The sequence below is a fragment of the Larus michahellis genome, chromosome 3 (assembly GCF_964199755.1).
Source record: "Larus michahellis chromosome 3, bLarMic1.1, whole genome shotgun sequence".
Lineage (NCBI taxonomy): Eukaryota > Metazoa > Chordata > Aves > Charadriiformes > Laridae > Larus > Larus michahellis.
In genome coordinates, this window is record NC_133898.1 from 76696936 (window position 1) to 76720191 (window position 23256).

Genomic DNA, 23256 nt, shown 5'->3' on the forward strand with positions numbered 1-23256 from the left:
GGCATATGCTTCTAAGAAGCCTTCATGCTACTGATGGATGGAGTCTGGTTACAGCTTGTACTTGATCATGTTTTCATTTGAATCTTCAATAGGCACAAGTGTTTGAGATACCACTGTGGTAGCCTTGGCTCAAGGCAGACTTCATTAGCCTGCCAGTCTCTCAGCAGGTGACTACATTATTTCCATGCTTACATTTAAGAGATAACTTAAAATAGATTTATAAATAGAATATAGTGCATGAAAAATCTCAAAATGTCACTGTAGACCTTAAAGTTGCAATATAATTGAAAATCAAAAGATCTTTCTTAGAAGTTCACAGAATTTCAGTCCTTAAGTGAAGCAACTGCTGGTTTGGGGGACCAGTTCTTTGTGTTAAGTCATACAGATATTAGAGTGTTAATATTTTTAAATTGCCAGTCATCATTTTAAACAATTACAGAGATTTTCCAAGAGCGTACATTAGAATTCGGTTCCAAATATTAATGGATTTCATTAATCTGTTCAGCTACCACATGTACTGCTGAGTTTCCATACAAGAAACAAACATGTGCATGTACTTTCCTTTCTGATTTAAAAAATACATGTTAGAAATAAAGACAATTTCACTAATGATGTGGAAAGACAGAAATGCTAACTGCTTGGGACATCTTCATCCTTACTAGAGAATGCAGAAAGAGAAGATAGTGTTCTAATTTTATTCAGAGCTGTACTGTCAGTCATCATGAAATTTACCTTTTTTAAGGGCCTGGAACCTACAACAGTTCAGTTTTTGGGTGATTACTAGTAACTAGCAGAACTATATTCTTGTAATCTGACATGACAGGTTATGATTTTAAATGCACCTATAGTCACAGTAAATGTATAAGGCTGATGAGGACTGGAAGGACTAACTCAATTGTTAGTGTCATAATAACGTCTTAAGTCTTTACAATTTACTGCTTAGCTCTTTTTAACTTCAAGGATGCCTCAGGTAACAGGGATGTCTCAGTGCAAGAGCTTCAGGGCAGGCAATGTATTCTTGAACATGTCATGCCTGCCACAACAGGGTTTGAATCTTGATTTATACCGGTGCATAAGATTGCCTTAAAGGGTAGAGAGAAAACGGAAAAATTTTAAATTCCAGATGTTTCAAAAAACTGAAAGAAAGCACCTGAACTCCTTATTACCAGTTAAAAAGACTACAAGAATAAAGTATACCTGAAAATAAACATACCGACCCAGCAGTTGTACATAATAATCTTGCAGAAGACCATTTTTTGGATACTCATGCTATTCCTTTTGATGTTTAAATTTTCTAGTAATTACTTGAATCCTTCCAACCAACCGTGTGTGCTATTAAGGTGGCTGAAAAAGGGTTCTTTGCTGAGAGACCCACCCAAATTCACATGAAACATTGTCCTTAACAAACCAGTTTGACTTAACAGCAGCAGCAGGAGATTTAAAAAAAAAAAAAAGAAAAAGTCCTAAAGTCCAAGATAGCAGATGGTAAATCTCAAATTGCATGCTTTAAGTAACAAGTATGTGCCTTGAAAGGAAAAGAAGCTTGCACCTAAAATTATACTGTGCTGCCTGCTTTCACAGCAAGAGGACATTTTTGGACTTTTTTTTTTTTGAGAGATACTTTTTTCTTTGCACTTCATCTAATGACAGTTTTGTTCTTAAGCTGCTATTAAAGAGCACTTTGTATTTGGCAATCTGGATATCAGAGGTGAGGACATGGCATTATTCCTTCATTTTGCCTGAATGTTTTAACTTTAAGTTTTTTAGCTTTTAATGGTGCTTATAAAGTAAAGGGGGGGACAATAATACATATACTTTAATCGGGTTTGGTTTAGACCACAGAATAACACATTAGAGAAAAAAGGCAATTACTTAAAAATAGTTGTATTTATATTCCACAATTTGCTCAAATACTGTTTTTTTTTTTTATAAACTTTCTACAGGATGTTTTAAAACAAGTTCTTCACATTGCTTGTCAACTATGTACTTATGGAATTTGAGGGAAATAGTTCTGGTTGTTTTTACAGTTTAACACATGTACAGTACCAAAGTGATGGTGGTTAGTCACATGCAGTCCATATGAGATTCTAACATAACATTTAATGAATTTTCTGATGTTGACCACCCTTTTGATGCTGAAGGTAATGCATCTGTAGAAAGCAACGACTGTAGATTTGGGTTACTGCTCTCTGCGTCTTCCAGTTTTTCAGTGTTGTCCTCCCAATTAATGTGGAATCTCGTGACTCTGGGATTAGATGCCAAAATATTCCTTTGAAGCTGGGAGAGAAGAAAATACATGGATTATGTAATGTGTACATCTCAAAACTGGCGTACATGCACATATAGATTTTTTCCCTGCTTTTACTCCCCGCAGCTTTGTATACTTAAAACAACTTTTTTAAAAAGGTAATTTATATAAATATGAATCTATAGCTACTATCTATGGATCAGAAACATGCTTACAGAAACACACCACTTATTTACTCTAGTATCCCACTCAGCAAAATAACTGCTTTTTTGAGAGGATATTTTTAACTGTTCCATGAGTTCAAGGCTGTATGAGAACTCTGCAAGTGAAGTGCAAGTGTTTATTATTTTAGTGAGCTTTTAGGAAAGCAAATGACTACTCCCTCAAAGATTTTGCAAACCACAGTACTTCATAAAATTTTGCATCAACTTTATGATGTTTTCAATAATTGTATCAATCATATCAATTCCACCAACTAACCGTCAAAGAGTACAACCTTTCCTTAAATTGAATTACCACACTTTAGATTGATTTGTCTACTAAAGTTTTAAAGTAAAAACATTACTTAGATTTGGAAGATAGTAATATTGTGACAGTGGACGTGCCTAGACATTAGTCATATATTTTACTGTCATGGCTGGCCTTCATCTTCCTTTGAAAGAGTGTTGCATTTATGTATGCAGCAGGAAAGAAAATGCTCACTTATTCTTTCACCATTTTCAAGATAATATACAGTTAACTCTGGAGGATGGCAACTTACCACCATTGGCCACTCATTATGAAAGTTAAGACTGATCACAGAAAGTTTGCTTTGGAGAATAAAATCAGCATTACTACCAAAGAAACTGACCTCTCATTAAGTATTTCCCAACCCCTTACGCAAACTAACAAGACCATTTCTTTTTTTTTTTATCCTAGTAGAGTCTATTACCCATCAATTACAATTAAATATGTTTAATAACCTTCTATTCTATTTGTATGTTTAAATTCTGTCCCAAAGTCTCATTAAGGACTTTTTATACAAATACATGATAGCTTTTTCTGCTCATTTTCATAGAAGCAGAGCTAGCTTTTTACATAAGCAAATCAGAGAATTAAGACAAGTAGTTCTAGGCATTTCTAAATTCAAGTGCTTAAAAGGAAGTCAACATTCTGGCATTCACACCCAAAATAACAAGCAAGTATGTGATTTAAATGAAAGAAAAACTAAAGGAATAGATTATAAGTTTAGGAATCCTCAAAATTAACAGTAACTTCTAATTTTGAGAACATACTGAGCATCTGATCCCTGAAAATTAAATTAAGCATAGAAAATCATTAGCAACTTAAAAACCAATTTATATACCAATTCAGTTTGGTTACATTTGAAGATCAGTTTCAGGGACTATGGGGATTATCTCTGTACTAGTCATTATAATACATGCATTATCCCATTCACTTCTTCATATATCTAGTCATATAATTAATGCAAACTTGAGAAATAACAGGATTTTCACCATCACACAACTTTGGAACATAAGTGTGCACACATGTACATCAGCTTTCATAAAGAGAAAGCCCAACTCCACAAAATCTTCCATGAAAACAAACCTGGGTGCTGTAATAGAACCCTGCTGGTTTGTACAGAGTCTGTCTGGGTAAAGTATTTCACAGGAATTTGACTAGTTTTTGATGTTTAATTGATCCTCCTGCTCAAGGTATTAGGTTCCAAATATTCTATTTCACATCATCTTTTAATTCTAGTCCTGGTTTAGTTTTTACCATAAAGGATATGTATTGGCTTTTTTTAAACTTAATCTGTATACCTCCTTAGGTAAGTTATCCATTGACCAGGTATCATCCAACCTGCTCTTACCAGGTTACCCATCTTATTTTATACATAACTTGTTCTTCAGTTTCTTTGTTCCTGTTTTGCAGAAACTGCAGCTCTAACACTAGAACAGCTGGATAACAGCTGTGTTAAATTAATACTTAAAATTTAGTTCCAGGTTGACTGTCCTAGAAAAAAAAAAAATTACTCTGTTTTTTTGAGGAACAGAGCCACTTTGTCAACAGTGGTGCAGGTAGAGGGAACCCAGCAGTTTATTTCACACAGTCAGTGTAAAACAATAATAAATTCCAGCCAAGGCTTCAAGCTGGTTGAGACTGTTGTAGGCTTCTCAGTGTTGTCCAAATTTATGGTAACTACATGGCACTTGTAGTTTGTCCTCCCAAGCCTTTTCTGTTACTTGATGCCTTGTTCCGTGCACTTTATGGAATCACTTGGGGTTTGCTTTTGTTTCTTAAAAACCTCTTTCTATAAGCATACCTCTGATACGTGACTAGAAAAAAACATGCCTTACCTTAGAAAAATCTGGCTTTACTGGTGGATTCTCTCTCAGTTCTGTTTCAGTATATTCATTGTTTACATAGTAGCCGACTCTAATAAATTCTTGACCTCGATAGGTGCATGTAATTAGCACAACTGTTACACCTACTGCATCTGCATCTGGAATAAGCCCTGGGTTAGGTGCATCAGCCTAAATGTGAAAGAGAAAGATGGATTAAAATAAAATTGATACTACATGCGTACCTAGGAGGGGAATCTTAAATAGTATGTCTTAGCAGCTGAGTAATGACCATATTTAAAATTGTTCTTCAAGTAAACCAGAAAATATACGTGCTTTCACAACAACATCAACCCTGGATTAAGGACACTATCCACTAGAGACAGAATTACTTAGACTACATTAATACTGTGTATCAGACATTTCTTATGGGTGATTAGACAACTTTGATCCAACGCTGCTTTTAAATATATGATCAGCTGAATAATATAATATTTTTAAATATATGATCAGTTCAAGCCAGTGTACTAACATCCCTCCAATTCTACAGTGCCATTGTTCTCCAGCTCATCTTGGTAATTTAGTAGAGTAAGATTATTATTTTCTTTTTTTTTTTACCTCTGAGGTTGAATTTGTTTGTATGTGTGTTTTTAAAAAGACTGAACCCTTAAAAGTACGGACTGCAAGGTATACTTCAGCAAGAAGAGCTGGGACAGACTACGATGAAGTTTGAGCTGTCCCACAGAGGTCTAGGAAAGGAATAAACTGCTCTCTCTCTTGCCTCCTTCCACATGCCTACATTTCTTAAAATGTATGCAGTTAAATGCATCATCGCTCTAAGACATCTGATGTATTTTCAGACAGTATGCAATCCTAATGGGCAACTCTTACAATCTTTCTCAATGTCCCTATTTAGCTTGGCTTTGCAGTTATTAATAATCAATAAGATCTGCCTCACAAAATGTGGCTTACATCAGTCCCTTAAAATGCTTCCTAACTGTACATTTATTGATAAAGTGTGATGCCTCATTCTGCCATAGGATTTAAAGTAACAGCAATCTAAGCATAAATGAAAACACTTCGTATTTGCAATTTTACATGAAGATCTGAGGCCAACAATGAACACCTGTTCAAGTTGGTATTAACAGTGTTTGTTAGAATGGTCCAGGTGTAACAAATCTTGCCTTAGGACAGAGGACAAATGGCATTAATTCCCACTGTCCCTCTCACCCCTACTGTAGTATTTATATGCTCCAGCACTGTGAAATTCGGGGAGCTAGTGGTCATGCGTCATTGGCTTCTGCTCTTTGCTACTTCGATTCTAAGCCTTCAAACAAGTCTAGCTTTTTATAAGAAGCTGTAGGTGCTTTGCAGAGGAATTAGATGAGTCAGACCCCTCAGGTACAAATACACTGTGGGGAGGAGAAGCAACCAGGGAATCGGGTAGAACACAGGTTCCTTTAGCCCTGAAGGGAACGGAAAATGACCAAATAGCTTTACAAGTTGTACAGGGGAATGAAAAAGATCACCAAGGAATAGGACAAGCATAGAAGCTTACAAAAAAAATATAATAAAATCACAAGAACCGCCAATGAATATGAAATCACTACTTTAATTCAGTAGTCTTGTTCTAACAGTGCCCACAACCACTTGATTACTTTAAATTCCACAGTGGGCAGTTATAGGATAATATCTTGCAAGGGAACACTGTTACATTTAACCCCTCATGAAACCCAACTGACACTCTAATGTGGGATTTTAGTTCTTCCAGGCTCCCATTGTCATTTTGTGTCCTGTAATATGCTATGATACAGTTGTAAACGCAAGGAAATACTCTGTTTTAATTACACTTAACTCTCAAGCATTGTTTTGCTGAGTGGAAAAGACAGTGTTTGCACTGTTTAAAACTGTGTTCTTTTGTCAAATTTTGAACTTCCTGCCTTGGATGTCAAACCTTTTAATTGCCTGGGAAACAAGTGATCATACACAGGTGGAAGAAAAAAAGAAAAGCTTGGTATGACCAAGTCAGCAGTTGCAAATAGATATTTTGGCAGGAAAAAGAGGCAGTAGGATTAACTTTTGCATATAAATCACTGTCATAATACGCCATTCTTACACTAGGAATTACTTAAGAATTTTATGAAATCACTCAATGTATATGTTGTCTTGAATTATCTTGCTTTTCCACATGATACATTTATTCACATAGCTATTACTACAGAGTAGCTAAGTTAGTGTAAGGTCATATCCCCACTTAAAGACAGTAAATTATTTATGTGCTTATATTCTCAAAAAGAAGTTTCTGTGAATTTATTACAAATCCCCAAGTGCATAGAGAGAAGAAATCAGGTTTCACTACTTATATCTTGGTATTTAGAACTAAACAGGCCAAGCTGTGGGCCTTTACTATTGAAATCTTTTTAAATGTTTGGGGTTGTGTTTTTTGGTTTGGTTTTGTGTTTTTTTTTTATTTAAAAAAAAAAAAAAACAGGCCCAACTGTTTAAGTCTGGAAAGCACAATGGTTTTCCATCTTTCTGTATGTAAGGCTGATTTCCCAACCTGATACACAGCTTCTTTTCAAAGGTAGTTTTATCATCCTTGGTATTTTATCCATTTGGTACTCCTTTTTACTTGCTGTTTCAGCCATTTTCCTATTTAGAAAAATCTACACCATATTATTACCTGAATATTTTATACACTTCTGCAAATGTCCTTTCCCTGTGCTGTCCCTAGTGAACACAGTCTCTTTTCTTTATATTATATGCCTCCTGCAGTTCTGTGTTTTGCCCCACTCTGGCCTTCCCTTGCTGGTTCTCTCCATCTCCCAGGCTGCTTCAGCCTGCTGATTAAAACAGCTTCAGTCATCAGCAAAGGCTTATTGCAGCACTTTGAGTTTGGGTGGTCTCCCACGTACATATTATCTGTGTCCTACCCTCACCTGAAATCCAGTGCTTTTTAAAGACTAATATGCTTAGACCAACAGTGCTTCCATAAGAAATAAAAGGGATACTTTATTATAACACAGAAGGAGTACTGGCTCTGTTACAGCACCTATTCCAGTCTAACCAAAATGTCTACATATCTACTCCTAATTTAGCTGTAGCATCATTTATAACTGGGATACAATTGATGAGTCCATACTACAGAAACTGCAAGACCAGTAAATTTAATTTTCAAGCCTTTCCTAATCATACAGCCAAAACATGCCTCTTTAAGTGCCTGCCTCCTGCTGCTTCCCATCACCATCAACAATGAATCTTCGTAACTTGAGAACAGTGTGTCTTTTAAATTAGAGATGTAAATGCCAGCTGATTTCTCCAGATATAGTGCTACACGGTAGCCCCTTTGAGGGCGGCAGAGCATCACCTATTTCTGACCAATTAATGCTATAAGCTGTAATAGCTTGGTAATGGAAGAACTGTTAATAAATGATGCATTTGTTACACATCTGCTTTATTTGTAGTGTGGAAAAATTAGGCCCAGCTCCAAAACCAAAAAGAAATGTTTCAAGACTGATTTGCAAATATATGGTTGATAAATGTAACCTCCAGCCTAATCCTATTCCTTTAGCCTATCCTACAAGAAAAAAATTTCCTGAAATTTACATGATTAATCAAGATGCCTCACAAATGCTGATATTATTTTAAAACAGTTACAGTAGCTGTGAGAAATAAGAACGTGTATTCATTAGCACTTTTTTTTTTAAAAATGCTTATACTCCAGCATGCATTTGCCATTAAATAATTAAGTGCATTTATAGTATTTGAGAAAGGAGCATAGTTCTTATACAATAAGCCATACTCAGTTTCAGTCTGATCTTTCTGCTCATGAATTTTGCTCTCAGTTTACAATACAAATACTAGTATTTGATAATAGAGAAGAGAGTGAGCTAAACCATAATTTTGATCTAAAAAGAAAAAAAAAAACACCAAAAAACTTCCATAAGAATTTAGGCAACTCTGCTTTAGTCCCGCCCCCCCACACTGACTTAAAATGGAAACCAGAATAAGCTAATAAGCCATCTTAGTGCTGCTCTTTCCCCGTTTTCCTTCCCTTTATGTTCCTTCTTAGTAACTTTTGGCTCCAACAGCAGTATTTTAAAGGACTGTCACATGCTCCAGAGTTCGTTGGACAGTCTTAATCTACACGCTTGTGTCCCAAATGCCTGCTATCTACCATTGGAATTCTATCTTATTTTACAAATTGCTGTATTTTGTTGTGATTTAACACGCTTAGCCAAACATCGTGGCTGAACACTTATCTTGCCAAATAGAAATGAACTCTTAACTGTTGTGGCTGAGTTTTACAACTAATTTGTTGGCTTGATCTTCTGAAGATGTTATCTACATTAACCTAGTGCCTCTTGATTGTCTGAAACTGCCACCAACTGCAGTTAAGAGTTAAGTCTGATGGTGCTAGTGTAAACCAGGTAACTGGCACTCTTGCTTACTGAGTGATCTAGAATATATTTATAAACCAGACTGGTCAAAATTATCAGTAACTACAGGAACAGTGCTTATATCACTATCTCTAATTATTGATATCACAAGTGAAAATATTACCATAGAAATATCAGGGGCAAGGAATATCAGCTCATGAATAGACTTTAAAGGAAGGTATATCATACCTTAGGAGCTGACCGAAATGTTTTTCTAGCTTGTCATTGTTTTTCAAGTGCCTCTTAGTTGGGTACAGTCATCTTTAAACAAATTAACACAACCCTTTTAGAAACAGTTAAATCAAACTTACCTGAAATACAAACATGTGTCTGCCTGCAGGAACAGGTCCTACTAAAACAGAGTCTAACACCTGATCATACTCTTCACTTTCAGCTGAACCCACATAAATTATTTTCCACTCCAAATCTACAACAAAACAAAAATAAATTAAAAAAGACACATTATTTTTCATTAGAGTTAAGGGACTTTGGCAAAAGTTCTAAAATAACAAGTATCTGTCTTTATTAGGGAAATTTATTGATGCCTGCCTGCCTCGGTCCTCATGAGCCAGACCATCCCACCATCTCTCTCCTGTCAGTCGGTGCTGCAGGAATCCCTCTTTTTTCAGTCAGGTTAATTTTCAAATTTTATACAGAGGACAGGGACCATTTACTTGTTGGGCGCTGCGTTCAGATTTTCTCAAATGGCTGAATGACTCCAGCACAGGGATGAGGCCTATATAGGCCTGTAACGCACTGCATGCCTTGAATACTGACTCACCTCCCAGAAAGAAATTCCCACCCTCCACATACACACTTCACAGCTTAAATTACACAGATCATGGAGGGTAGTTAATTGAAGAAGAAAACCCATTGTGTAAGCACCAGCCACACTAACTGTATGCCCCCATTCCTTCACATGTAACTTGCGTAGCCTGAGAAGTATGTGAAATTGTGATAGTGTGATTAGATCATACTGTGATCCAAGATATTGGTGCTTGGGTTTTATCCATATCCTGAAACGGAGTTACAGGCAAAAAAAAAAAAAAGTAAATGTATTTTGCTTCTTAAAATAACGCACCAAAATGAAAAATCTCTTACAATTCATTTTTTTTCTAACACACCCTCTCCACCACAGGTGTTTGAAAGTTGAAACTGCAAATTGGCACACATTAGCTCTTCCTGGGCCAGCTTTTCACTTTCACTTTTTGATTCAAACACACATGGATAAATACACATATAGAACTAATCTTAAAAGACAGATTTTTGGTTTGTTTTTTTTTTTTAACAAGAAGGATAAAAGATCACCATTACAGAGAACTAAGGGTTTTTTTTTTAAATGAAACAGTTGCTGCAAAACTGTACCTTAAAAACTTACACGGTATATTTAATTTTTTCCTTAAAAGCAATGTCCTGATTGCCTATGCAAAAGCACCAACCTGTACCCTATTACATTTACTTTATTAGTATTCTCTGCAAAATCCAAAGGTCTACGTCATGGTTTCATGATGCAGGAATGAAACTTAAGCATAGAAAAAAATCCAGCACTTTAACAGAACTTGGATGCTTTAGGATTGCAACTCTCTTTCCTCATTAATGAATTCTTCTTACCTATCACGTTTAACATCAATGCAGGTATTGGGGGGTTAACTAACATAATTAACAGGGTTTGGGAAAGGATTTTACTCCTTTCTACAGCACAGCACAACACAACTGGCCACGTACTGTAGCAGGGGTTTTATTTCCTTGTAAGCATCTAGTACTAGCTACTGCAGGCTACTCGTCCAGGACAATTAAGGACCTCTTTTGTCAGCATCTGAGTTTAAGTTACTACTTACAAGAAGTGAGGACTTTTAGGCTAAACTCCTTAACATTATCACTCTATCATGTGCCGTTATTCTAGGAGAACAGTATAAAGTTCATTCTAAACCAGTAGTATTTAGTATTAAAAAGTGGACTTTAAAAAAATAAGTTTTAAATTATACATTTAATATAGGTTGATTCAAATACTGTTTAGGTTATCTTGATACTGAATAACAACTTTACCACCCCCCCGCAAAAAGGGGGGTGGCAGGAGCTGGAGTTCAATAATTTAAAGATCAGTGGTGCACAGGACTGGCTGAAGAAGAAGTCGCACAATAAACAGGCATATTAGCATGTGAAAGCTAAGGCAACGACAGCAAATTTCTCGACAGCAAATTTCTCATCGAGTATAGAAAGGCTATGTTTAATCTTATTTTTAAAGTGACAGACAGCAGTGCTCATCCTGCATTTATCCCGTAGCCTAACTTGCACTGAGGTGGGGGAAGGGAACTTAGAGTTTTGCATTAGACCATCTATAATTCTTCTCATCCCGATTGTCCGGGATTAACCCTAACATAAATCCAGAGAGTGAGGAGCACGTCACGTACAGCTGTGCACAACTGGAAGGAAAGGCCTAACGCCTTGTGCACTGCCGCGGCAGCAGCTGCCGTCCAGGGGCCTGATGCTGTATCTCAGCTGAGGCCAGACTGAGTGGCGAGATCCATCCCGTCAGCAAGCTGGGGGTGGGCAGGAGCACACCTCACGCCTCGGACAGCTGTAGAAGGACAGGAGACGTGGGACAGAGGCCTGGAGGGAACCGCAAGGCTCAGGCGAGACTTCCTCTGAAGTTCCCGCCATCGCAGCAGTCCCTCCCGAGGGTGCTGGGGCAGAGCAAGACAAGCCCTCCCCGCCACCGCACCGCCGGCACCCACGAGCACAAGCCGCTGTAGGAGCAGGCAGGGTGAGGCAAGCTTAACGGCAACGGCGGAGAACGTGCCAAGCGCCATCACCCGCCAACCCCGCGTTCCTTTCGCCTCCTCTCGCCCCTCAGGCCGCTGGGGCTCCCTGGCGCGCAGGCGGCGCTGGGCTCCGCCGGGGACCAGGCAGCCCCAGTCGAGCGGCCTCCTCCTCCTTCCGGAGCGGCTGACTGGCAGCGCCCGCGCTGCCGGCGAGCTGGATCGCCCCGCTTCCCCTCCCGGCCCGCCGCCTTCCTCCTCCTGAGCTGCAGCATTCAAAACTCCCGCCCGAGGGGCGACGCGCGGCCTCTCGGGCCGACTCCCGCCGAGAGCGGCGGCGCAGCCTGCCGGCGGGCGGCGCTCCGCAGCGCCGCCGAGGCGAAAGGCGGTTCGCGGCCCGCCCGGCTGAGGGGAAGGCGGGAGCCCGGCGGCGGCGCAGCGCGGCCCTCGGTGGGGAGCAGGGCTGGCGCCCCGCACTCGGGCGGTGGGGGGTCCCCGCAGGGCGGCGCCGCTGGGGTCCCCCCCCCCCCCCGGCTTTGGCAGCAGCCGGTAACTTTCGAGTGACTTCCAAAAATAGTGGCTGGCGGCCGGCCCCCTCCCCCACCGGCAGGGGCTCCCGCAGCCGCCGTGCCGTACCGCGCCGTTCCGCCGACCCCGCGCACCCACCGCGCCGCGGCAGCCAGATGCCGGCCCCCGGGGGAGAGCCCGCCCGCCCCTACCTCCCACAGCGATTTAAAAAAAAAAAAAATTAAAAAAAATAAGTATTAAAACGGAGCACGAGGCCAAGGAAACGCTGCCTGCGGAGGGTTTTCCGCGCTGCGAGTAACGCCTGGGCGGGGGGCGGCCGGCGGCCCCTCTCCCCGCGGGGACGGCGCGGCAGCCGAGCCCGGTGAACCCGCTTCCCCCTCCCGCTTCACCCCCTCCACTCCCCCCACGCACACACAAAGCTGGCAACATGGCTACCACCACTCAAACAAGTTCCTCGCAACTTAAAAGCTCGCCTCGCCGATGGCGGGGAGAGGCGGCCCCGGCTCGGGCGGCCAGGGCAGGCGAACGCCGCCCAACTTTCCCCGCCGGGCTAGCGGGGGTGGTGGCGGCGGGGGGAGCCCCGGTTCTCCACCGGCGGCTCAGGGCGGCGCGGCCGGCAACATCCCTTCGCCTGGGCACGGCGATGCGGCGAAGGAGAAACTGTGAAATTGTAGGCGCAGGCCTGCGCAAAGTTTAAGCCTTAAAAGCCCCGAAACGGGGAGCCCCGGGTTACAAAATCCGCATCGGGAAAAGATCTACTCACCTTCCGACAGGTCCTCTATGCACTCAAATGTGATTTCGAACTGGAAAGGGTTGTAGAAAGGAGAAGGATTATCCAACACCACTACATTGTTCACCTGAACCTTTGCCATATTTTGAAAAAAAAAAAAAAAAAAAAAAGCAAACCACCCACAAACAATAGGAAGAGCGCGCTAAGGCGGCGCGGTGAAGTCCAGTGTGTCGGTTTGGGTTTCCTAGCACCGCACAAACCCCCGAGCGAGGCCGCGGAGCCGCCACTTGCGAGAAACTTTTTTTCTCTCCTCTCTTTCCCCCTCCCTCCCCCCCCCCCGCCTTTTTATTTACACCGGGAACACTCCACACTGTTCGCCGCTTTCCTATTTCACTCAACTACAGCCCATTCTGCCTTGCTCGCCGCCAGCGCCCGCCCGGATTGGCCGCACGCCGGCCCAGGGCCCTCCCCTCCCCGAGCGCCGCCGACCCAGCGGCAGCAAAGATGGGCCCCGCCGTTCCCCGCCGCCGGGCGGCGGCGCCCCCTCCCGGCGCGCGGGGGAAACGGGCGGCCAACGGCCGGGGCGGGGCCGAGGCCTGGCGGGCGGGCGGAGCCGGGGCGGGCGGGAGCATGGGTCGTCCCTCCTCGGCCGTGGGGCAGCGCCATGTGCCGTGGGGTTTATTTTTTTGGACTTTTTTTGTTTTTTGGTTTTTTTGGGGTTTTTTTTAAAATACATTTTTCTGCGGTTAAAGTGTGGTCGGGGCAGTGCAGTGAGATGGTTCCGCCGGGGCTGGGTGCCGATGGGGTCCAGGGGGTAGGGGCCAGCCCGGCTCGCGGCCGTGGGGCTGTCCCCGGGGGTATTGGGCTCGCAAGAGGCCGAAGGCAGTGTGTCAACAGGGTGACAGGGAGCCCGGCTTCGCTGGGGTGCCCCCACATAAAGGGGGTTTGCTGTCAGGGTGGTGGGCGCCCCGTGTGTGGGCAGGCTGTCCGCACAGGCCTGGGATTTGCCCCAAATCCATCTCGCTGCTGCTAGAGAGCCGCTCACAGAGGCGCATGTGGAGGGATGGGAGAGTGTATTTAACCCAGTCGTGCTGTCAAGCTTTCCCATTCCTGTATTTGTAAAGAAGGCTTTAAGTAATGTAATAGACTGAAACAACACGTATCCCTGTGCAGCAGCAGGAAGCCCAGAGAGGAGGCCATCTTGTGCAGCTGCAAGAGGCCTGTAGAGGAGGCCATCTTGTGTGGCAGCAGGAGGACCAGAGAGGAGGCCATCTTGTGGCCGGCACACACAAGGAGTGACATAGCACTGTAGCACCAGGTGACATGCTCAGGGCTTTGGGAACGTGAGTTGTGTACCCTCACTACAGGAGGAGATTCTGTGTGTAAATAAATACACAGCCAGGCTCTAGAAATGTCTTCAGGTTGCCCTTGAATGCAGCGAAATTGTGCACAGCAGGAAGGCATGTAGGAGCCACCTTCCTGCCTGCATGGAAAGGCCAAGCCTTGCTGGTGGGAGCAGAGTGCTGCCAGACCTGCAGTGGGCGAGAGCGCAGCACTGAGGCACAGAGGCCTTTGACCTTCCACAGATCTCTAGGCCTGTGCAAGTTTGGAAAGGAGATGATGCTTTTAGTTTGTATTTATGAAGAAATGTCATCATCTGATACTTGCCTGATTTATTGCTCTCTCCACTTTTCAATAGCATTCTCCATATATCTGACACAAGGCTAAAGGTTATTTTGCTGCTTTCTTATAATTCTGCTATACGATTGACTGCCGGAGTTGTTCAGTGCAGAGTCCAGGAAACAAGAAAAGATTGGACACAGTGGAGGAGATTCCTCACAACAAGCTAAAATACACGTTATGTTATGAGAAAACATATTTCCAGTATCTTTTTGCTGGCTATTTGGGAACAAATGACTACTGCACAGCAATGAGGCAGCCTCAGCAGCCTCTCCTACCTGAACCAAGGGAAGTTGGGGAGGGATTCTTGGGCATGTTTTGCATAACATTCCAGGAGATTTTAGGCTGGTCACAGCTTGTCAACTACTAGGATATTTTGAGCTGAGCACTGGAGTGAAAACAGAGGGCTAAAGATAGGAGAGAAGCTGGGAAATAGGAAATAGAAGATTTGAAAGGAGCTGCACATACTTGATAATGAGTGACCAGTTTCACAGTTGTACAGTTTCTGACCTGCTGTACTCCCAGTGTTGTATCATGTATAGATTTATTGGGAATCTTTTGTTTTGCTGGTTTTTTTTTTCCTCTCCATTTCATCCTTGGACATCTTTGGATTTTCATTTTTGCTTAATGCTTAGAGGAACCCAAAATCTCATAAAGAAATTTAATTGCCTTAGTTTAAGGTGGGTTTAACTCCTGGGGCCAGGAGTTAAAAGACACTTGAAATAATATTTTTTTTCAAACTTTGTTTTGCAGTTCCAAATTTTTTTCCTGTTTTAGTAGTTGATGGGGAGGAGGAGCTGAATGGGTCCATTCCATAGATTTGCAATCTTTGCATTTGTCCTAATTTTCAATTTGATCTGGCATATTTAGTCTTCTTACACTAATCTCTGTTGTTCAATTAACAAAGTTTGAGAACAAGTCACTGGCGAACATGGGAGGCTTAACAGAATCTGCTCCACAGATCCAGTCTAACCTGACGAATGCTAATGGGATTTCTTATTGGTAGGTATAAAGTGAGTTACATGGTAGATATATGTGGTGGAGCTAACCTGCTATTTTGCCTTCTGTTCATGACAAAGCCGGTGTGCTGAGTCCTTTTCTTTCACTCAGGTGCACTCCTGCATTTTAAGGAAAAGACTGACTGAAGTAATTGATTCTGCAGGTTTGACAGTGACTGCTGTGAAGGACTTTGGGGAGTGGAACTTGGAAGCTGGAGCACTGGTGCTTGCAGATGGAGGCCTGTGTTGCATTGATGAGTTCAATAGTATCAAAGAACATGACAGAACCAGTATCCATGAAGCAATGGAGCAACAAACCATCAGTGTTGCAAAGGCAGGGTAAGTGGCACGTTAACATGTGATAAGACAACATAAGGTGTTTCTCTTGTACTTATAAGTTGGAGGGAGGTTTGTCATGGTGATTAAATGTATCTGTTTTGGTTTTTGTACTTAATAGTTTTGTTCTCAGCAATATTCTTAAACTAGACAAGTCAACATTTCAAAGGACAGTGCACTGGACCAGAGGTTGCAAGCGATCAGAATAGATACGTACCCTCTTCACTGTTGGGTTTTCAATCTACCGCTGTAGGCCAGGGCACTTTCCTGAGAAGACTTGGTGTTCTTTTTCTTGTTCTTTGCTGCAAGTAATAACTGCTGCAACAACAGTCATATGTGAAATGAGGAACTTTGTGAATTTTTTATTGGAACTCAAAAAGCAGGACTTCATTTCTCCAAAATCCAGTAATACCGCATGGTAACAAAAGGAGAACAAGAAATTTCCAGGCTGCTGAATTTTATATGTTGGGCATGGCATAAATGTAAATGCCTGCTTGCCTTCAGTTCCTCGCTTTCTTTGTCAAAGTAGTGTGTGTTCAGATCTGCTATTCCCACCACCACCACGTTGATCTTTGAGCTCATATCTCATTCTGTCAGTCATACACAGCTCTTGTCCAGGCCCAAATAATTTCCTGGCTGGTATGGCTGAAATTTCTGCTGCTCAAAAGGCATCACCATTGCCATATTCATCCTTGTCACTTTCAACTCAGCTCTTGCTCCAGTCACATCTTCTTGCCCGTCTAACTGATCATGTTCTTTCTTTATTCTGAGCATCTCCACCAAAGCTCTCGGTGCCCTCTTTGGCAGACAGCAGACAAGTAATGTCACTCTCACCAGGGAGATTACTAGCCTTTGCCAGTAATGCAGCAGGGGACAAATATTTGGAATCAACGTGGTTCTGTCTACTTAGTAAGACAGTGACGTGTTTTAGCCTGGTTCCTTGTTGCAGTTGCTTGGGTTTTGTAGACCCCAAAACACAGTTTGCGAACTTGCACATATAGTCTCAGTTGCTCACTTTTAAGGACTACATATAATGAGGATTTTTTGAGTAATAACTTTAAACAGATAGGTTAAGCACTTTGTTAATTTAAGGTCTTATTTTGGTGCATGGGAGATAAATATTTAATTTTTTTCCCATTGGGTATAAGCTAACAGAAGATCTGTGGTCCTTACTCTCAGTTACAGAAGAACTTTGGATGTGAGGCGGCAGTTACTCAGGAGCTGACTAGAAATAGCTCAGTGGCAAACCAAAGTTAGAATGCTTCTGCTGCTGCCTTAACCGAAAAGATTACATTTGGACTACTAGAATAAAATCTAAAAGCACATGCCAGGATAGCATGGTTAAGAGAGGAAAATGGCTATATCTGTGGAGAAACCGTTGATATGGCTGCCGTCATTGTTTGGTTGGGTTTATATTCATAACATGTTTACACACAGAAATAAAACGTACCTTTATATTTCATTTTATTAATAGCATTCTCATTAAAATGTGAATTAAGCTAAAATGTTACTTTCCATTGTAAAAAAAAGTTTCTGTACTGTATAAATCATCAGAGTAATAGTTATTTGTGAAAAGTTATGTTGGTTTTCACCATTTAAGGACCTAGGTGTATAAAGAGATTACTCATGGCAATATTGCTGAGTTACTTTTGATATCCACATCACTGTCTCTCTGTCTAGCTGCTATTCTCTGCTCTGAGAAATGCTGTGTATATAATATATATTAATACAATAATTGTGTATCTTGTTTAGCTCTTATGGTCTTTCAAGGTAAGATGTACTCTTTAGAACATAAAAATGTGATAATTCTTAACACTTTGGAATCATTTCCCCTACCCAATTTCATTCAACTATAATGTTCACTGTACTTTTCTCTAGCTTGGTGTGCAAGCTTAATACAAGGACAACTATCCTGGCAGCAACAAACCCAAAAGGCCATTATGACCCTAATGAGTCTGTCTCCGTCAACATAGCTCTTGGCAGTCCCCTCTTGAGCAGATTTGATCTGGTCTTAGTATTGTTAGATACAAAGAATGAGGAATGGGACCGCATCATTTCATCCTTCATCTTGCAAAATAAAGGTAAGAGTAGTCTTTTTATATTATAAGGTGTTTGGGGGTTGTTGTTTGGGGTTTTGTTTGTTTGTTTGTTTTTAATTTCCCCACCTCTCAGTTTAGTTTGTTATTCTTGAGTCTTTCATATTAATCGTTTGCATTTTTGCTATGGTAATTTCCTGTGGTATAGTTGTTTTTCCAGTAGGAATAAGATAGAGATCACTAATTAATTAATAGGTGTGAGCTGAGAACACTATACTTTTAATCTATGATGATTTACAAGAGATTTTGGCCCAGACTGCTCAGTGAGTGTATAGTTTCCATCTTGCATGTTTACATTGCTCGATATGCAGATCCTACACACAGTGCAATTGTAGATGATGTTCATGGGAAACTTCATTCAGGCAGAACAAATCTGAGCTGCGTGTCCTGCAGGCCTCAAAGAATGAACAGTAGTGGAGCTCTGTGTTCGGAATTGAGGAAGGCAGTGTGATTTGATTTTAACTGTCCCCTTCTCCATCCACTTTAGGAACATGACTTTGATCCCCATTATGGAAGAAGTGGTTAGAGGAAATTTCTTCAGCTAGCTTCCTTCCCTTCTGAAAATGTTTCCCTGCAAAAAATGTTCAGAATATGGCAGGTAGCTTTTGGCTCCTACAAAGTAGGTAAAATGGCCAGAGGAGGTACACACATTCATGTGTCCTTTTACATTTTAAGGAATACTAGAGCACTTAGAACTGACTGTACCATCTGGTGGGCAGTGAGTCTGACAGCAGTTCTGTTGAAATTACTGGAGACTTTACTGTGGATTTTCATAGAGGAGGGATTGGATGATGTGTAAAATTCCACACTGGAATTTGACCAAGTCTTTGAGGACTAGTGTATAGACAACCTGTCATGCCCCCAAAATACAGTAATACATCCTTTGTAGTAACCTGTCTATTTAACAGGAGTTCTTAGGAAAAGCTTGATGTCTGCTGTTACAGAATTACTGACTAGGCAGTTGTTACACAGGTTGCCCAAGCAAATCAGAAAAGCTCTGGAGCATGGAAAAGATGAAAACCTACTTCTGCCTCATAAAAAGCATACAGCCAAAGTTGTCCAATGAGAGCAACCTGATCCTTGTACGCTACTACCAAATGCAGCGGCAGAGTGACTGCAGAAATGCTGCCCGAACTACCATTCGCTTACTAGAGAGTTTGATACGCCTTGCAGAAGGTAAGGCCGTGGCAATTTTATTTTTAGGCTAACAATTAACCTTTATAAAATGAATAGATCAGGAGTATAATTATATCTAGTAAGCAGAGTAGCAGCTTTTCTGTAGAGGTAGGGATAGGTGATTCTTGTATTGTTTTATCTTTCTAATCTAAAGAAACGGGGTTGGAGATTTTGAATGTGGGAAAGGGTGTTGCATTTAGATTATCAAAATCGGTTTTAGTGTTCCTTTTCTGACACCCATATAAACTAAAACCACTGGAAGAAATCACATTCAAAAGAAAAATCTCAGAAGTCATGTGTCTTTATGAAAAGGAACCTGAGTATTTACTTGACTTCATTTGAGTCCTACGTTGCCATCTTATTCAGCTTGAGGAAAGGTGTCAAGTGTTTGCTTCTATCCTAAAATTAATACAACATCAAAAATAACACAGTTTTGTTTCCTTAAGTTCTTAAGATCAATAATCGAGTCTGTGTTTTGCAATACAACTTCAACATTTCCAACTCTGAGTTCAAATCATATTTCATTTATAAGAACAAAACCAAAGGAAGCAGTACGTCTCTGTCTTAACGTGATTTTGTTTTATAAAATGGCATATCAAATATTTTCAGGATGAATTTAAAAGAATGTGTTATATTTTTGTATAACAATAATAAATGGTCTTTATGCTTTTATATGCCCGACAGCAATGTGATGCTTCTTGCATCAGATGTTTATCTTTTGTTCTCCATTTTTGGGGAAAATTATTTAACTGAAACACATTCATATCTTTTAGGGATCCACATGTTATTTTCACATTGTGTTTCTTCCATTCTTACACATTCACACGATTGGGGCTCTTAGTAGCATTCCTTTCCTTCAAAGTATTATATAGATGGTATTAATTAACCTGTGTTCCTTTGCTGAATAAGAACACTATGTGTTTCCACAGCCAATTAGGAGGAGAACTTCATGTGGTATATTATTTGCGTTATATCCATTTACAAAAATCAGTTTTGTTTTGCTGACTTAAGAGAAGGAAGGAAATAAAAATGATGCTATTGTAGAGAAAAGCATTTTAAATAATACTAAATTTGTGACACAGACCAGTTGGAGGAAATGGAGCCTCTTCTGACCTGTGATGAAAATTAGACTTAATTTTTTATTTTATGGTGGTGCCAAGTACCTATATAGATAGGGATGTTTCATATCATGCTCTTTGTTGTGACATCCAGCACTTTCCATTTTTTAAACTCTAGCATTTTGAGCATTTTTATTCGAACTGTCACCGTAACTGTAATCCAGAAGTCACAGTACATTCTTTACTAGGAAAACTAAGCCTTCCAATTGCTGTTGAAATTGACACTAAAATGAAAAGGATTATATTAATGTTTAAGTTAGGCCTATACATGAGTGTTTGAGGAGCTTCTAGTACAAAAAATTGCTTTTTGACTTTTGTAATGCTTGCTTTCAATGCCCATTTATTTTTGATAGCTCATGCCCGGTTGATGTTCAGGGATACTGTGACTTTGGAAGATGCTGTAACTGTGGTATCGGTGATGGAATCTTCTATGCAGGTAAGGTTTCTTGCACATCTTGCCATTGCTGCAATACCACAGTTAAGGGATTCAGTTTATCATGTAGAAATATGCCTGCTCCCTTCGTCTCCTTGGAGAGGGTTTCATGGACTCATGGAAAATAGGTCATCAGAGACCTTGACAAGTCATTTTTAGTCCATCTTGATTATTAAAATCCTTAAACAGAGATTACACTGAAAAATCTGGGTTGATGATAAAGGCCTGGTAAGTTTTTTTTGATAGATTTTGCAGTCCAAGTGAAGTTTTGGTGTACTATTGACTTTTGATAACCTACATTTTAAAGATCTTTTAAGCCAGAAATTGTGTCTATATCGCTGTGTTTAATAGCCTCTGATGGGTTTTCCTTCCACGATGTTATCTTATCACTCATTAACTAGGTATGAGAGAACAAAATTTTTTCTTGGAGCAAGTTTTGAATGGTTCCCAAGACCTACACTTTATTTTGCTATGAGTTCATTTTAAAATATGTTGGTGGTGATACTAAAACTCAGAACTTTTAGAAGAGTAATTTTATTCTGAGAAACCTTAATACTCCAAAACTTGCCCTGAAAATTACAAGTATCACATGGATTTGTGTAACGTTTCTATGTAAAAAAGCATTTAAAAATGTGGAAGGGCAGTTTACTGTAACATTATCAGGATGTTGAATATAAAGAAAAGCAACACATTTAGAATTAATAAAAGGAATGTGAATATGATAGAGCCTTTTTTTTTAATGGAAGTGTGGAAAATAGTACAGATGCTATTACTTCAGATAGAATACTTTTAAGAGAAGTACATCTTCATGCTTTGGAGTAGAAAAAAAAATACCATAAACAGATTATCCAAAGTTTTATGTATGGGGTTTTTTAGTATGTCTGAAATACTTGGGTTTGGCTCCGTCAGAGATGGTGTACTCCACTGCACAGATGACTGGTCTGATCCAAAATGGCATTTCCTGTGTCTCTGTATAGGTTGATATGAATATATTCAAATTAAAACAATTTTATATAGCACCTATTAGCTCAATGGACCTTAAAGACCTATGCGGGAGTAGATATGCTCCTTTTTCAGAGATAAAGCTCTTCAGGATAGATGCACAAAGTCACATATGGCAGGTAGGCATTTGCGATCTCCCTTGTTCTTTCAGTGAGGGTTGAGAGACTAATTGCAGTTTGTGCCATGGATAATCTACTGCACAGTGTAGCAAATGGAATTTGTCTCAAAAATACTACAGGGCCTGACCTTATTAAGTAGCAAAAGATTATTTCGCTGTCTGCTGCAATCCATCTTGCACTGTTTTGAAGAGCTCAGCTTTTCAATGACAGCACTGCATCTAATTTAAAATAAGAAGCTGTACTAATATATCCAGTTGAAACAGCAGAAGATATCACATAAGTGTTCATTAACTGTAATTAAACCTGTAATTAACTAGATGGGAATTTGATGGGACAGTGGTTTCACAGCAATATGGTTTTGGATATCAGAAACCTGAAATATTCATTTTTTTTCATAACAGAGCAAGAAGTGTAATGTATGTACATAATAATAATGAATGCGTATTGTCATCTGTGTGTCTCTCTACCTCATCAGCACGAATAAATGTAAAAAAAAAATTGTTTTAACTGTGTGTCACTTTTTCATATTTATACAGCCCTGCCCTCAAGGGCTGCAGTTTGCATAACAAGCATCTATCTAATAAGAATCAGTGAGAAATTTGCCTGAATTACGGCTGCCGAAGACTACCTGGGAGTAGTTGGTATGCTTATCGTATTTGCTCCACTCTTCACTTCTTATGAGCAAGCAGGCAAATGTCTTAATTTTTGCTAAGAATCTGCAAATTTGAGATCTGGTATTTAAGACCAAATTTTACTTTCCTCCTGGAAAGTATAAATGAGTCACTGAAGCAGTTTCTTTTTGAAGGAAGCAAATTATTTGTTTTATTTAAAAAAATAGAAGTAATATGCAAAAGTTTATTTTCAGAAATTGATTCCTTCTCTAGAAGAAAAAAAACTTAATGTATAGATACATCCTGTGTTTCCTGCCTAATTGTTAGTCTGTAGAATGAGGTTGTAAATGGGGAAGTACCAGTGTCATTCTTGAAGTACTGTCTGCCACCTTTCAGCTCAGCAAACTCCTGTCTTCAACACTGTCTTTGCAACTTCTACAGAAAGCCCTGTTCTTGCTGGTATAAAATCAAAGTTCACAGTTCTCGGGTCGGTGTTCAGATACTTCTTGTGAGCCCTCTTGGGAAGGAGGACTGTCACATTTTCATCACTAACCTAGTTCTTTGGGGATTTTTTGTTGGTTTTGTCCTCTAATTCACCCTTATTTTTCTCCTTCCTACTTTGTCTTGAGGATATTCTAATCCCCCCTGGCTTGATG

At 40.4% G+C, this 23256-nt stretch overlaps 2 protein-coding genes across 3 annotated transcripts in view; one reads left to right on the plus strand and one right to left on the minus strand.

The window, feature by feature from the left end:
• MCM9 (minichromosome maintenance 9 homologous recombination repair factor) overlaps window positions 1-23256 on the plus strand; it is a 48981-nt gene that overhangs the window by 19647 nt on the left and 6078 nt on the right. For both annotated transcript variants that reach the window (XM_074580859.1, XM_074580860.1), the window contains 4 exons: window positions 15874-16048; window positions 17924-18126; window positions 19114-19317; window positions 20789-20871. In XM_074580859.1, the coding sequence (XP_074436960.1) occupies window positions 15874-16048; window positions 17924-18126; window positions 19114-19317; window positions 20789-20871 (665 nt within the window). The remainder of the gene's footprint in view (window positions 1-15873; window positions 16049-17923; window positions 18127-19113; window positions 19318-20788; window positions 20872-23256) is intronic.
• On the minus strand, window positions 1799-13307 carry ASF1A (anti-silencing function 1A histone chaperone). Its single transcript, XM_074580874.1, has 4 exons — window positions 13065-13307; window positions 9326-9441; window positions 4591-4767; window positions 1799-2277 (listed from the first exon to the last, which is right to left on the minus strand). Exons 1-4 carry the CDS (start codon window positions 13171-13173, stop codon window positions 2065-2067), a joined length of 615 nt encoding a protein of 204 aa, XP_074436975.1. The 5' UTR covers window positions 13174-13307; the 3' UTR covers window positions 1799-2064.